The sequence below is a fragment of the Lethenteron reissneri genome, chromosome 6 (genome assembly GCF_015708825.2).
Source record: "Lethenteron reissneri isolate LAM-NWPU_2019-01 chromosome 6, ASM1570882v1, whole genome shotgun sequence".
In the NCBI taxonomy this organism is placed as follows: Eukaryota; Metazoa; Chordata; class Hyperoartia; order Petromyzontiformes; family Petromyzontidae; genus Lethenteron; species Lethenteron reissneri.
In genome coordinates this window covers 7,732,363-7,748,888 of record NC_083784.1, presented here as the reverse complement: position 1 = coordinate 7,748,888, position 16,526 = coordinate 7,732,363, and the positions used below count along the sequence as shown (strand labels likewise).

Below are 16,526 nucleotides of genomic sequence, written 5' to 3'. Positions count from 1 at the left end.
GGCGAGGTAGTTAACATATCCTAGCCACCGTGATTATGATGACAGAGAGAGAGAGAGACGCAAACTCCAAATATACAGCAGACGTCAGGGTTGGAATAGAACCCACGACCTCCTGTATACCAGGCGAGGTAGTTAACATATCCTAGCCACCGTGATGATGATGACAGAGAGAGAGACACGCAAACTCCAAATATACAGCAGACGTCAGGGTTGGAATCGAACCCACGACCGCCTGTATACCTAGCGAGGTAGTTAACATCTCATAGCCACCGTGATGATGATGACAGAGAGAGAGACACGCAAACTCCAAATATACAGCAGACGTCAGGGTTAGAATAGAACCCACGACCTCATGTATACTAGGCGAGGTAGTTAACATCTCCTAGCCACCGTGATGATGATGACAGAGAGAGAGAAGACACGCAAACTCCAAATATACAGCAGCAGGCGTCCGGGTTGGAATAGAACCCACGACCTCCTGTAGACCAGGCGAGGTAGTTAACATCTCCTAGCCACCGTGGCGTCACAGTCTGCTCCTGGCTTGGCTCGACAAATAACCGGAGGGGAAGCCACCCGTCCTGGAAGAGCCCAGCGCCGGTTCGCCATCACGACTCTCTCCTTCACGAGGCTGGGTGACACACAAAAAACATGGAACGTTTGGCCCCAAACGTCGACACGACGTTGGAGGTGCACGCACGTTCGGCCGTGTCTTAGGGGCCGTCCATAAATGACGTCACACACCAAGGGGAGGGAGGGGGTCATACATTTGTGATGATGTGTGACGAGGGGGGGGGGGGGGTTGAGAAATGTGACGTCACATCTAAATGCGCAACTTCCAAATATAGACAACACGTTCTACTTAATTAAATAGACTTTTTAATAAATGTTTTCTCGTACAACATCAGAGTGCAGCGCCACATTAAATACGCACTGCAATGACAATAGTTTAAAGCGATTTGAAGCATGTTTTATATTCAAAATGTAAATATGGTTTGGGGGGGGGCAGAGCTTTGTGACGTCATGAGGGGGTGGGGTCTGACTTTTTGTGACGCCGTGCGACGAAGAGGGGGGTGGTAAAAAATCGTCCAAAATCGCGTGAAGTCATTTACGTACGACCCCTTACACACCTCTCCTCCCCCCTCAACTCGCTTTTAAGGGATTACATCTGGAATCATTGCCTCACTTGATGCAGCTCATCCGGCTGTGACGGTCCCACCTGATGACGGAGACTTGTGTTGCCTCCGAAACGTCGTGATTTTTATTTTATTTTCATTAATTTTGATGTTTTACCTACGTGACTTTACCGAAAAAACCTAAGAATATGACCCCTTACACACCCCCCCCCCACCCCTTATCGTCGCCGTCAGATCAAGAAGAAACAGCAGGACGTGGTCGGCTTCCTCGAGTCGAACCGCATCGCCTACGAGGAGCTCGACATCGCCATGAACGACATCAACCGCCAGTGGATGAGGGAGAACGTGCCGGGCGCGAGGAGGCCCGTCGCTGGCTACCCGCTCCCGCCGCAGATCTTCAACGAGGAGTCCTACTGCGGGGTCAGAGGCCTGCATCCACACCACGGGGGAATCACCCCCGTGGGAGGGAAGGGGAGGGTAGCACGGGGACTGCGTGGCACCACGGCCCGCTAGATGAGCAGGGAGCACACAAAGACAAAGGACTGCCCGCGCCGTGTAGCCTTGACAGGCGGTCGGGGGTAAGTGCTGTTGTTGGCGAGCAGCACCTGTGAAGGTCGGCACGGTTCACGAGGGGTGGGTGGATAGGTGTGTGGCCAGCGAGGGTGAGGGGGGGGGGGGGCTAGAGGGGGGGTGGAGTGTGAGGGGGGTTGGAGGGGGGTCATCACGTGACGACCCCCCTCCGCATGAAGTGAATCTAACAATTTCCGTTGATCGCATCATTCCGATAAACCATCGTTGGTGATTCCAATTGACGGTCAACTTCCGTGACCACGTCCGTCACCTTCGCGTGCGAGAGACAAACAGCACGGCGTCATTCACCCTTCAAAACAAGATGTGTCCTCCTCGATTTGGTCAATGAGACATGTTTTTTCAGCTACCGCCGTGCCTGCTGCAATTACCCCGCTTACTTGCAGTTTACACGCTTCGTGATGAACGAGCACATTTGCCGACAATCTCGCGCAGTATGATGTCATACCCCGTTGTGGGCACGCAATATTACATTTATCGCAGGCCCCATGGCATAGCAAAATCATAATCTTCGCTAAAACGCCACTGATCCCCCTCCTTCTGAACACAGCGATTGAGCAACCACTCGACATTCGCAACAGATATCCGCAAGTACCCGGGCAACGCCGGATATTTCCTGCTCGTGTATTCATATAAATTACAATACATGTATATTATTGGTGGGTTATTCACAGTTAATCAATATAAATAATGCATGTACATTTACATATATACATCATGCATGTAGATTACACTGGTCAACACACTTTTTTCTGGCATAAGGTATTCCAACGGTTTTAAGGTAATTTCGGGGTGCTGATTCCAAATCTGGCATCAGTTTTTGTCTATCACATCAGGTTTTTGAGATATCAAATATTGCATTTTCAATAAAAACTGCAGAAGAAAAATATTAAATAAATGTGGATATCTACATAAAATTATATTATAAACACACTATCCTAAAAATACAGCAGCATGTTTTAACACTAAAGCAGTCACTGACTCGCAACAACTTGCAATCATAAGTGACAGAGTTAATTTCGGGTAAAATCAATGAAAATGGGGTATGCCGATAGCATAAAATGAGATGTGACAGAGCAAATCTGAGATCAGGTTTGGAATCAGCACCCTGAAATTAGTCTAAAACAGCTGCAAAAGTCCAGGCCAGAAATTATTTTTTGTTGTTGACCAGTGTTATGTATGTACATTCTGCCGCTACTGCTGCAGTCATAATAATCATAACAACAACGAATCACGATTACTCAGTACAATGCATTTACGTGAACTTATCTCATCTTCTTGAGCTGCGGTCGTCAGCGTCGAAACGTCGGGCTCAGCTCCAACGGGGCCTTCCCAGCTGCAATGATAAAGTCCACGTCCGAACTCCTCTGCCCTCTGCACTTACATTGAAGGAGGGTCAGCGGCCCCGTTCATCCACTGAGATATTCTGCTTCACGATATGTCCCGGGTAACTTTTTTTGCCACCTAACTCGAGGTGGCAACCTTATCTCTGCACTCCTCTGCTCTTGGAGAGATTCATTATTATTATTATTGTTTTGGAATAGATTCTTCATCTCGTGAGATGATGTCTAGAGCGGATTTGTAATCAATTGGCTGGAGGTAAGGGGAGAGATACAACAACAACAAATATCCCAATTACCCACTTGATGTGATATCGTGTGATCTGACTTCCCCTCTCACTCCTTCAGGATTATGAGGCTTTCTTCAATGCGAAGGAGAATGAAGCCATCCTCACGTTCCTCGGAATAGCCCCACCGCCCCAAGAAAAGGTTTGACACCCACCAGTGTTAAAAGCACACGCACCAAAGACAAAGATTCCCCGAATAGCCTTCAAAGGACTGCTGGGGCAAGGGAGGTTAACGTGCCGGCATGGCAAGTTGATGTTAACACACACCGCACCGTTTACCCATTTAAGGCTGAGTCGACGTAGGGGAGGGCCCAGCACCGGTTCAGATCATCGTCACCGGTGTTGGCCGCGAGCGTGGCTCAGCCGCTAGGTAATTGTTTCACGTGTAAACTTATTGTTTTGAGTGGGCATAATTCCTACTTGTACAACTGATTGAAAAAAAAAAAACTGGACTTTAGAATTTTGGTGGAAGACCTACCAATTAGAAGTTCTGAGAACACCAGGACCAGGTGGAAATCCGAGAATGCATCTGGGCTACGCGCGGCTCGAATTCTCGATGCGGCTGTGCCGGCCTCCAGCAGGGCTGGGGCACGCACACACAACCCCTACTGGGGCACCGCATTGCCCATTCCCGCGACCCAGCGGAGACGAAATATTCAAAGTAAATACTTCCTGTCGGCCCTATTAATAGAGCGGCACATTGACCGTTTAGGCAAGCAAGTGGCCTTGGGTAGGGCATACGGCCCAAAGGGGATGGTGGCCGATGGCCAAAACAGACGAGGCAGTGGTGGCCAACAAAGGAGGGATCGCGCCTGAGCGGACGACCACAGAGGAGATGGAGCTGTGAAATCGGAGCGCGTGTGCAGTAGCAGTGTGGGATTGTGGCGTTTCTGATTTATTTGGAGCCGGCGTTTAGCGCCACGGAAAATATGACCGTTAAACATGACCCCATCTCCACTGACACATCCGTTAAACATGGCCCCATTTCCACTGACACATCCGTTAAACATGGACCCATTTCCACTGACACATCCGAGCCGAACCTGCGCTGGGCTCTTTCAGTATGGGTGGCTTTCCTCTGGTTATTTGTCGAGCCGAGCCAGGAGCAGACTGTGGCACCACGGTGGCTAGGAGATGTTGACTACCTCGCCAGGTATACAGGACGGTCGGGGATTCGATCCCGACCTGATGCCTGTTTATGTGGAGTTTGCATGTTATTTTCCCCGTGGTCGCGTAACTTTTTCTCCAGGTCATCAGGTGTTTTTCCCTCCACATTTAGAAACACACGTTTTGATTATATTATTTGAGTATCTGGCTGCTATACATTTCCACGTAATAAGCCACTTCTTTGAGTTATCATTTGTGGCCAGGTCACTTCCCGAAGAGAGCTATACAGCTCAGAAGACCTTACGTGGTCAAATAATTTTTTATTTTTTATTTAGTGATTCAGGCTCGGGGCCAAGCAGGGCCAGGGTCGGGGCTAATAATTGTTGCCATACGTGCGTCAATCGGTAGACTCATCAGCAGCGTGGCTCGGGTTCTGCTGTAGAAAAAAAACTTTGTTTCTTTGGCACGGCTCAGTTGAACAGCAAGATGCATGTTCTTGTCGCCTCCACAGGCAGAAGTGGAGGAGGCCGCAGTGGAGGAGACTTTGGAGGAACCGCAGGCAGAAGACCACGAGGTACAGGAAGTTAAGCGTCTTTTGTTCGGGCGGTGACACGGCGTAGCGGTAGAGCGTTCGGCACTTTGTTAGCAAAAGCTCACGGTTCGAATCTGGCAGCCTGCCACGGTTAATAATTATAAATCGTGACTCACGTTCATCGGAGGAAGTCTGACGCAAAGGGTTTGATAGCTCACTGCTATTGAGCCGCTTTTTATCTTCAGTTTTTATTGTCCTTCCCCCACACCTCCAATTAGCACGGTCGGCTACGTACGGTGCGACAGAAGTTCAACGTGTAAGTTCAACGTACAACATAGAACACCGCGGTTGTGTGTGAACCGGGGGCAACACCAACGCACCACGCTGCTTCATTAGAGGACGTCGTTCGCGAGAGAAGGCCATTGTGCGCTGGCGTCAACGGTCTACGCACGTGGCCAGCCTGAAAAAGAACGCGCCCTGTCGCTCAATTTTTTTTGCCCGAGTGAGAGAAGAGAGCTGCGAACAAGATCGAGGCGACGGATAGATATTAATTAGCGCGCGTGTGCTCTCAGGTTTCAGCGGGGGTGGGGGTGGTTTCACTTTTAGCAGACTCTGAATGAGGAGCTGATATTCGGTGCACCGCAATTGATTTTTTTACGTGATTCCGGGACCCCTTGGGTCATCCCTACACTGTCGCTCGGTCTTGCTCGCTCACTGCTGGGCGCAACACCCTTGAAGTGAACACCGTCGGTCGATGAAACCTGGCGACGCGTTTTGTTGAAAGCGACGATGCTCGTGGCGTCCGCCGCCTGTCACGTGACCGTGTTTTTTGTACCATGCTGATGAAAAGGAGGAGGAGGGGGAGGAGGTGGAGGAGGAGGAGCAGGTGGAAGAAGAGGTGGAGGAGCTGCCTGCGAATGAGGCAAGCAGGACTGCTGGCCCGTGCGCGCGCTGTGGTCAAATGTCAATCGATTGCGTGCTGTGCTCCATCGCATCCCAGGCAGCCCGCCGCATTGAGTCCACTCAGGGCCAGAAGCGATGGAGGAATGGGTGGGTAGGATTACACTGCGGGGAGGAACCAATGGACTGTTACGAAATGGTGCCAAGATGGCGAGATGTTAACTACCTTGCCTGGTGTGCAGGAGGTCGGGGGTTCGATCCCGACCCTGATGCCTGTATATTTAGAGTTTGCGTGTCCTCCCTGTGGTCACGTGGAATTTTTCTCAGAGTCCTCCGGTTTTGCCTCCACATCTAGAAACAACGTGCGTTTAGAGTATTTGGCTGCTATACATTTCCACGTGACGAGCCGCTTCGTTGAGCTATAATTTGTGGCCAGCTCGCCTATTAAAAGAGCTACATAGCTCAGTGAGGCCTTACCTGGTAAAATAGAAAAAAGTATAAAAGTTGCTTAATAGGGCAGGATATGTCCCGAGAAAGGATGACGGCAGCCAAATGAGAGAAGGCCCCAAAAATGTCGTCCTCTTCGGAGATGGAGCGATGACATCGGCTCGTGTGCAGGAGCTGAATAGATCGTGGCGGACTGAGCGAGGTGTTGACAGCGTGGGCGAGGCCTCCGTCCAGCAGTGGATAAAGCATGCCTCGTGATCACGTCGGTGACGCTGAAGCACCGCTGCACATTTATCGAGTTTTTTTTTTTGGCGTGCTAATTAACTGGCGGTGGTTAGACAGCGCACTGCACGGCGGTAGGGAGACGTCTTGTACGAGGGGCGATCAAAGAGTCTGCAGCGTGACGTAGAAGGAGCGGTGCTGCTGGTAAGGATTCAGGACAGGTTAAAAGGCAAGTGCCGGACGGATTGTTACACCGAGATGGCGTGTGGCATGGCGATGACTTGGGGGAGGCCTTCATCCAGCAGTCGATTGATCGTGGCTGATGACAAGTGACAACGATGGGTCATAGTTGCTCAGAACCGGCCAACGTTGGTTCAATGCGTGCGCACTACCTGGGATGCAGCCCTCATTCATCATCTTGGTAATGACTAATCTTGTTCATCCCTGCTTGCCCCATTGTGTGTTATTTTATGGTACAGGACTCCTTTCTCCACAGACATGGTGGGTTTGTTTGAGTTTCCTCCGCTCTGGGGAGTTTCTCCGTACAACGTCATTCGCACACGAACATCGCTTCACCAAATTGTGCTTTATTTACAACTCAGTTTGGTTACACAATTCAAACTTTTTGGTTCTTTTGGTAAAGTCACGTAGGTATAAAATAAAATAAATTTAATTTATTTTATGTTGCAGTCGAAACGTCGTGAGAATTTGATTGTTTTATATATTTTTTATTTTATTATTTCCCTTCTACGTGACTTTACCAAAAGAACCAAGAATATGAATCCCTGCGGTCACGAAAGCTTCAAATCAAAATTTAACTGCTGAACTGTGAGCCACTTGGCCGGATGGTGACACGGAACTTTGGACATCACCAACATTGTCACAACACAATTGTATCCGTACCGGTACAGAGCCACAGTGCAGTACAACCGGTACTGGATAGGACATTGTTTTAAATATTCGTATGAAATGCCGCAAAGTTTGTGAAATGTCAATTCAATGTTCAATGGGGAATGAGGTCCCGCCTCAGTGCCCGCATGAGCGGGGAGTCACTTCACGTGATATCCAGGCTGGCAGTGCTGTTGCATTCATTCTTGCCTCGGCAACGATTTCCGTGCCTCGTAAACGCCACTTAATCCTTCCACCGCAAGGTGCTTCGCGTCAAGTGCCGTATTTCCTCCTTCGCAAAGCTCACAGCGAGGTCGGATGACGTTGATGAGAAAACCGAGGTCAAAGTTCACGATGGATTTCAGCCGCTCTGCTCGGTGGATCGTTACGTGGTCATGTGGCCGCGAGGTGTGGCAGCTGGGCAGGACGGTTTCATCTAGCAGTGGATTAACCCAGGCCGATGATAATGATGATGTTGCTGTTGGTATTGTAAAGGGATTGTAGAGTGGTCAAACGCATTTTGAGATTTGCCTCATCTTTAGCAATGCGCCCATTGCAATGAATATCACGACCGAATTAGTCCAGTCATTACTATTAGTGCCATCATCATCATTCGATCATCATCATTGTGTGTGATTAGTGAGGATCGATTTGAGCCACTCACTGGCCACCCCTTAGGTTCAGGCGAGCATGACTCTTGCTGATGAGACACTGAATTTCAAGAGAGGCCCCCAGAGTTTGTGTTGAACGGTGCTGCTGAAATGACGCACTCCCAGAAGGCAGTGTGGCTGATGGGATGGGTAATATAACGTCGTTTATCATGTTATGTGGATGGATAGATTCGTGAAGGAGGCGCATTGTGTGGGTGTGTGTTAAGCTATCGGGGAAATTTACCAAATATCCCAATGAAAGGACCCTCATGAAAAAGAGCCTTGAGACTCGATGAGGTTTTTTTCTGGTGGATCGACAAAGAGGGCCTTAATCTCCTTGTCGTGTTTCTTCTTCTTATGCTACGTCGCGTTAACGAGGCCAGTTCGTTGCTCGGTGACATATCGCGGCGTGTAACGTTGCGTAGATGCCGCGAATGTTGATGTCCACAGACGCCCATTGAGACACGTGGCAACCGTCGTGGAGATGTAACCTCCTCAGTGACGTCATTTCCTGTCACATGACCGTGTGTGGCTCCACACTGACCCAGGAGGAGGTCAAGGAGGAGGAGGAGGCTGAGGAAGTGGAGGAGGTTGCTGGGGTTGAGGCAAGCCAGCCCTGCGGCCTGTTCCGATGTTCGCTCGGCTCTTAATGCTTCGCTGACTACTTATTGACAGTTTTGGTTGTTGGATATTTTAATTAATGTATTTACAGTTTCAAGGTTTTTCTTCCGTAACCTCTTTGTTCACCGCTTCTCTTTCAGCTCACATTGCAGTGTCGATTTGGTTTTGAAACACTAACGCGGATTTAAATAATTTCGTCCGCAGATCATTTCCATTTTAATTTCTCTAAGTTTTTATTTGACCTCATTTCGTATGGCACAGTGGGGGTTGAGGTGAGCGGTGGCACGGCGGTTAGCGCACTGCACTACGAAGCTGGCTACCAGAGTTATATTCCCAGTCATGGCTACATCAGTGACGAGCAATAACTGATACCCGTCCTGAGCAGCGTCGTTCCACCAACCCGCACTGACCAGCGTGGTGAAGTATGGTCAAACATATCCATAACCAACACAAGCGTGGGGAAGCCTTCATCAGCAGTGGAGTGTCAGTGATTGATGATGATCGTGGTGAATTTTCGCAGCGAAGTCAGTTAAAATCACTTTCGTGCGATTTTTATTTGTAATGCAGTGATGGGCAACCCCGGATGAGACCATGAGCGTGTAACTCATGGGGACCTCTGTCATCACAGTGCACTGGAGTGTGGCATTACTCTGTGTCAGAGTAGGGTTCACCATTAGACATCAGTAGACTAACTACCACATCGCCCCCAATGCACCTTACCTCATTGGAACTGGAAATCCAAGCCAAGTTCAGCCTGTCTAGTGTACCTTCTTGGAGACTGCCTTCATTATCACCTGTTGAAGACACTCACTGTGAGCGGGTCAGGAGGTTGCAGTGAGGCATTTGATTCTGAAATCTATCTGAGCAGAGATTTCAGTATTTTTTACTCTCATATTGAGCCACGGTGGCGAGATGTGAACTACCTTGCCTGGTCCATCTTCTTGGTTCTTTCGGTAAAGTCACATAGAAAGGAAGTAATAAAATAATAAGAATAAAACATAATACAATAATTCTCACGACGTTTCGGCCACAACGCAAGCAGCCATCCTCAGGTGAAGACCAGGTCTGTCGGGGAGACAGCGTCTGAATGACCAGGTCTGTCGGGGAGACAGCGTCTGAATGACCAGGTCTGTCGGGGAGACAGCGTCTGAATGACGCTGTCTCCCCGACAGACCTGGTCTTCACCTGAGGACGGCTGCTTGCGTTGTGGCCGAAACGTCGTAAGAATTATTTTATTATGTTTTATTTTTATTATTTTATTACTTCCCTTCTACGTGACTTTACCGAAAGAACCAAGAAGATGAATCCCTGCAGTCACGAAAGCTTTAAATCGAAATTTACCTTGCCTGATATACAGGAGGTCGTGGGTTCAATCCCGACCCTGATGCCTGTATATTTGGAGTTTGTATGTTCTCCCCGTGGTAGCGTGAAGTTTTCTCCAGGTCCTCCCGTTTTTCCCTCCACGTTTAGAATCAACATGCGTTTATAGAGTATTTGGCTGCTATACATTTCCACATGATGATAAGCCACTTCGTTCAGCTATCATTTTTGACCAGGTTGCTTCTGAAAAAGAGCTATATAGCGCAGTGGGCCTTGTATGTTAAAATAAAAATATATTGAAAATAGTTTATATTTTTGGCTTGTTTTCTCCGGGTGCTCCTGTTTTCTCCCACGTGAAGCCAAATCACTCATTGATGGAAAAATACCAAATACCCCATGGCTTCAGACTCGGCGAGGATTTTCCTGGACGAACCGGGTCATTGTTATCACACCTGTGGCACAACCGTCGTGAAGATGTAACCTCCTCAGTGATGTCATTTCCTGTCACGTGACTGTGTGTGGCTCCACATGGTCCCAGGAGGAGGTCGAGGAGGAGGAGGTGGATCCTGGGCTTGAGGCAAGCCAGACCTGCGGCCTGTTCCGATGTTTGCTCGGCTCTTAATGCGTCGCTGAGTTCTTATTTACAGTTTGTTGTTGAATTTTATACATGAATATATTTACAGTTTCAAGGTTTTTCTTCCATAACCTCTTTGTGTACGGCTTCTCTTTCAGCTCACATTGCAGTGGTGATTTGGTTTTGAAACACTAACGCGCATTTAAATAAATTCGTCCGCAGAGAATTTTCCGAGAGGTGGGTTTCAGAGGTGAGTTTTAGAAGTGAGATTCAGAGGTGAGATTCAGACGTGAGATTCTCAGAGGTGACATTCTCAGGTGAGATTCCTAGAGGTGGGTTTCAGAGGTGGGTTTCAGAGGTGAGATTGAGAGGTGAGATTGAGAGGTGAGATTCTTAGAGGTGATATTCAGAGGTGAGATTCATAGGTGAGATTCCTAGAGGTGAGATTCTCAGAGCTGAGATTCTCAGGTGAGATTCCTAGAGGTGGGTTTCAGAGGTGGGTTTCAGAGGTGGGTTTCAGAGGTGAGATTGAGAGGTGAGATTCTTAGAGGTAAGATTGAGAGGTGATCTTCAGAGGTGAGATTCCTAGAGGTGAGATTCTCAGAGCTGAGATTCTCAGGTGAGATTCCTAGAGGTGAGATGCCTAGAGGTGGGTTTCAGAGGTGAGATTCAGAGGTGAGTATTCTTAGAGGTGAGATTTAGAGATGGAATATAGAGGTGAGGCTCTCATAAAAGACCGATGAATGTCACAGTCCTGTCATGGTAGCAGGATGAGAACCCTGTGGAGCCACTCGTCCAGCTGCTCTTTCCATTCAACACACGACACTGGCTTTGAAGGGATGTGCTTGTAAGAGAGACAGAGAGAGATACTGCAATATTAATGCACCCCCCCCACACCCCCCAGTCGAGAATACAGCCACTCATTCTCTTTAAGTCACGCCCAGACATTGGGCCACTGTCTCAGAGCAGAGCGACCGCTGCTTTGGGGCCGTCCATAAATGACGTCACGCACCTAGGGGGGGGGGGGGGTCAGACATTTGTGACGATGTGAGACGAAGGGGGGGGGGGGGGTTTGAGAAATGTGACGTCACATCAAAATGCGCAACTTTAAATAAACATGGACAACACGTTCTACTTAATTAAATATACGTTTTAATAAATGTTTTCTCCTACAACATCAGAGTGCAGAGCCACATTAAATACGCACTACAATGACAATAGTGTAAAGCGATTTGAAGCATGTTTTCTTTTGGGGGGGGGCAGAGCTTTGTGACGTCATATTTGAGGGGGGGGGTCTGACTTTTTGTGACGCCGTGTGACGAGGTGGGGGGGGGGTCAAAAATCGTCCAAAATCCCGTGACGTCATTTATGAACGGCCCCTTTCCACTCCTTCACTCGTCAGCGCTTTCACAACGTGCGGCGTCACTGCGCGCGTGTGTGAGAGACATGACCAGACAGCTCTTCATGTCCACCAATAGGAGGAGGAGGAGGCTGAGGAGGAGGCGGAGGTGGTGGAGGCCGTGGAGGAGGAGGAGGAAGAAGAGGCTGATGTGAAGGAGGAGGAGGAGGAGCACGTGACAGAGGCAAGCAGGGCGCCCCTGTCTGGTGGATTAACGCTGCTGCGTGTTCGGTTTGCAGCTCTGTCGTGGGCCCACACTGCGCACTGCTGTGCAGAGGTCACAAACGGGTTTTGATTCCTTACCCGTACCCGGCCGCACCAGGGTCACAAACGGCTACCCGTACCCGTACCCGGCCGAGTACGGGTACCCGTTCCCTACCCGTACCCTACCCGAAATGAGTGACAAACGGTTACTCACCAGTGACTCACGGCCTACCCGTACCCGGCCGCACCAGGGTCGCAAACGGGTACCCTACCCGTACCCGGCCGGGTACGGGTAGGGTACGGGTATCGGGTACCCGGTTGCGACCTCTGCTGCCGTGAGCCACCACAGCAGCGAGAACATTCCCAACAAGGTTGTGGAAGTGCCTAAATTCTAAGCTTTTTTTTATTAAACGGGGACCGACTTTAAAAACAATTAATAATAATAATAAAACCCATTCGTTGTTTATTCACTGGCACAGTAAGTAGATTATCAATGGAATACCACATTTAGGGGCCTCACGGGACTCGGGTTCGACCACGAGGTGTCGAGTTTTCGTATCTTCCACTCAACTCAAGTTCAAAATCTCACCTCCCATTGGCGCAGTTGGCTATACGTACGGTGCGAAAGAAGTTCAACATACGAAAACTTTTTTTGCCTCAGATCGCGTGAGTAAAATGCGTGCCAAAAATGAAAACCAAAACTTTATTTGCCAACCTGCGCATCAGGCCCAGTGAGTGTCAACACGGACGTTGCATAGAGCATTAGGCCACCACCACCACCGGCACCACCGCTGCCACCGCCACCACCACCACCGCCACCACCGTTACCACCACCACCGCCGCCGCCACCACCACCACCGCTACCACCACCACCGCCACCACCGCCGCCACCACCACCACCACTGCTACCACCACCACCGCCACCACCGCCGCCACCACCACCACCGCTACCACCACCACCGCTACCACCACCACCGCCACCACCGCAGCCACCACCACCACCACCGCTACCACCACCACCACCGCCGCCACCACCACCACCACTGCTACCACCACCACCGCCACCACCGCCGCCACCACCACCACCGCTACCACCACCGCTATCACCACCACCGCTACCACCACCACCGCCACCACCGCCGCCACCACCACCGCTACCACCACCACCGCCACCACCGCCGCCACCACCACCACCGCCACCACCGCTACCACCACCACCGCCGCCACCACCACCACCGCTACCACCACCGCCGCCACCACCGCCGCCACCACCACCGCTACCACCACCGCTACCACCACCACCGCCACCACCGCCGCCACCACCGCCGCCACCACCACCACCACCGCTACCACCACCACCGCCACCACCGCCGCCACCACCACCACCGCTACCACCACCACCACCACCACCGCCACCACCGCCGCCACCACTACCACCAACACCACCACGGCCATCACCACCACCACGAGCGAGCCAGCATTCAGAAGATAGCGGCGCGCCCGTCAATCCGAGACGCGTTTGTCTTCAGCCTCGACTGCCGCCTCGAAAGATAACGAATGACGCGACGGGCCTGTGTGTATCCACCCCCCACCCCCTCCACGTAGACGGAGGAAGACCCAGAAGATGAGCCAGTCACAGAGGTAGAGTGACCGTGCAGCGGATTGTTTCGTGTCTCTTTGATTTCACTTCTCTTTCGCCGTGCCCTTCGTTGTATGTATCCATGTTGAACTACTTTCGTGCCATACGTAGCCAACCGTGCTAATCGGAGGTGCGTGGGGGTGAAAGGACAACATGCTAAAAACACACACACACGAAAAATGTGTTGCGTTCTCTCTTACAGCCGTAAGTCATCACGATTTGACACGAGGCGCGTAACCATCCATCGATGCGTGGATTACGATTCGGGTTGCCGAATTTCACTTTGATTGTGACCACAGACGAGAGGACAACAATGCACCTTTACGGGACAATGCTGATGGGTTGTTGTTGTTGTTGTTTTGCTGTACAATGCACCGAGGCTGTGTGCGTTTAACAAGTGGCTGTGTATGACAAAATAAGAATAGGTTTTACCCTTTCTGGCAATGTGTTAAGACGTTCAAACACTAAATAGAAACCTTTTGTAAGAAATCTTGTCTGCATTAACCACACACCATACTTTGCGGTCGATATGCAAGCAAAACATCCTCTGATTGTGTATGCATTGTCTTTGAAACTGATTGGTGGATAGCCTTCTTTAGTACGTGTGGATAATTCAGACACGTTTCCTTGCAAAAGGTTTAAATTTGGTGTTTGAACATCTTAAAACCTGTTTTAGTGCCAGAAAGGGTAAAACCTATTCCTATTTATTCATACTTTGGGACTGTCTGTGTGTTGTGTGAAACTCATGGTTTTCCTGGCCTGCGAAATGTATATATATTAATGATTGTACTCCTGGCCATTTGAAGGAGCTTTCATCAGGAACCCCGTAAATTGTCCATGACCCGCCCAATGCTCGGATTAACTAACAAAGACAAAGATCCCCCGTATAGCCTTAACCTACGGTCAGCACAAGTGCTGTTAGCGAGCACCTATGAAGGCCGACATGGCACACGAGGGGCTGGGTGTGCCAGCACCACGCCCGGCCGCCTTTGTCACCCTAGTGACAAAGTTTACACATCGCACGAGGCACTCATCTGAGGCTGAGACGACCTAGGGGAGGCCCAAGACCGGTTAAGATAATCGTCACTGGTGTTGGCTGTGAGCGGGAGACGAACTCGGGCCTCCGGGTTCGTAGCGCAGCGTAGCGCTAACCACTACACCACCGCTCCCCACAGATTCACTGACAGCCACGACCCCAGCTGATGATGCTTTCCAAGTGACTGTTGGATGCCCTCTCCTGGGCACATGGAGTAACTTGTTGGTCATATCCCACGACAACAGTAGCCATCGCATTCCAGTGTAGAGCTATAACATTGATCGTCGCACCGTTACATTTTAAAGCGTGCATTGGACAATACGTCGTTGATCATTTACGAATGGTGCAAATAAAACATTCTCGGCTCTTTAGAAAGAACCGGCAGATATAATGCGATGAGCACACCTTGAATACACGGGAAAGCTCCGAGGTAGAAACAATAAAGAAGGAAATGTTGGCCTAAACGTTCCATGCCTTGAGATTATTTAGATTATCTTGATGCTACAAATGTCCAAATGATGGCTGCCACTTTGTTGAGCCATCATTTGTGGCCAGGTCGCTTCTGAAAAATAAGTTAAATACCTCAGTGGGCTTTGCCTGGTAGGATGGGGATGGTTTAGTTGTTTTTGTGTGTGTGTTTGGGTGTTTTGTTTACCTTTCTTGTACTTTGCACTCATATCGTGTTTGTGTAAGTATTTGTTGTTGTAACGTTCTTACCCCGTGCCACTACTGAACATCTGTGAAAAAGAGCTTCATAGCTCATCGGATTTCTCCTGCAGTATAAATACATCATCTGACTCTGATTCTGGATACGCAGGTTTTCGAAACGTTTGCAGTTTGAAAAAAACTAAACAAATGAAGCTTACATGCCATCTCCAACCAGAACACACAAAGTGCTGATCCTATGGAGCAAATCAACCCCATTGGGCCACATCTCGTCAGACCTGGGAAGCTAAGCAGGCGGGTTGAGCCTGGAGCGTCCGTGCGTGGGCGACCGCCGTGTATGAAGTATTAGCAGGTGCTATAGGCAGCTCCCGCTGTTGCTGCTGGGCTGAGCTGTGGGCAGCAGAGGGCATCGCAGCAAAGCGCCCATTGTCATGCACAACTTCTAAGCCCCCACGCTTTCTAAAGTGAAAACCTACTTCTTTAGAACTGCTTTTTGTGTTTAGTTTGTTGTCCTTCCCCCGCGGCTGGTTGGCTACGTACGGTGCGAAAGAAGTTCTACACAATACATACATCTACGCTCCCTGTGTTCAGCAACCCGGCACTGACCAGCGCGCTGAAGTATGGTCATGTAACCCCGACGACCCGCGCGGTGTGGGAAGGCCCTCTTCCAGCGGTGGATTTGACAAAGAGGGCTTGAACCTTGTTGTTGTTATTTTTGTAAATATGTTGCGTTATACCATGGGAACCTCATTTGCCAGTAAAAATATGATAATAGTTTTTTTACCCTTCTATCTGGCAACAAAACTGACACCTTTTTACAAGGAGTCATGTTTGCATAGACCGCAATACCTGCAGTCATAATACAAACAAAAGACATAACTCTGATAATGTGCACTGTCCTTGAAGTTGATTGGTCCACACCCGAGACAGCTTTCCTTAGAGCCTAGTCTTACATGGGTTGGACCAGATGACG

The 16,526-nt window shown here is 49.7% G+C and overlaps 1 protein-coding gene across 6 annotated transcripts in view; it reads left to right on the top strand.

The window, feature by feature from the left end:
- LOC133354466 (adapter SH3BGRL-like) overlaps positions 1 to 16,526 on the top strand; it is a 50,237-nt gene that overhangs the window by 13,158 nt on the left and 20,553 nt on the right. For 2 of the 6 annotated variants that reach the window (XM_061571327.1, XM_061571320.1), the window contains exons 2-6: positions 1,368 to 1,553; positions 3,410 to 3,490; positions 4,967 to 5,029; positions 12,088 to 12,192; positions 13,818 to 13,853. In XM_061571327.1, the coding sequence (XP_061427311.1) occupies positions 1,368 to 1,553; positions 3,410 to 3,490; positions 4,967 to 5,029; positions 12,088 to 12,192; positions 13,818 to 13,853 (471 nt within the window). Of the gene's footprint in view, positions 1 to 1,367; positions 1,554 to 3,409; positions 3,491 to 4,966; positions 5,030 to 5,837; positions 5,910 to 12,087; positions 12,193 to 13,817; positions 13,854 to 16,526 lie in introns of all 6 variants that reach the window. The other 4 variants (XM_061571356.1, XM_061571336.1, XM_061571346.1 and 1 more) reach the window with 4 other exon arrangements.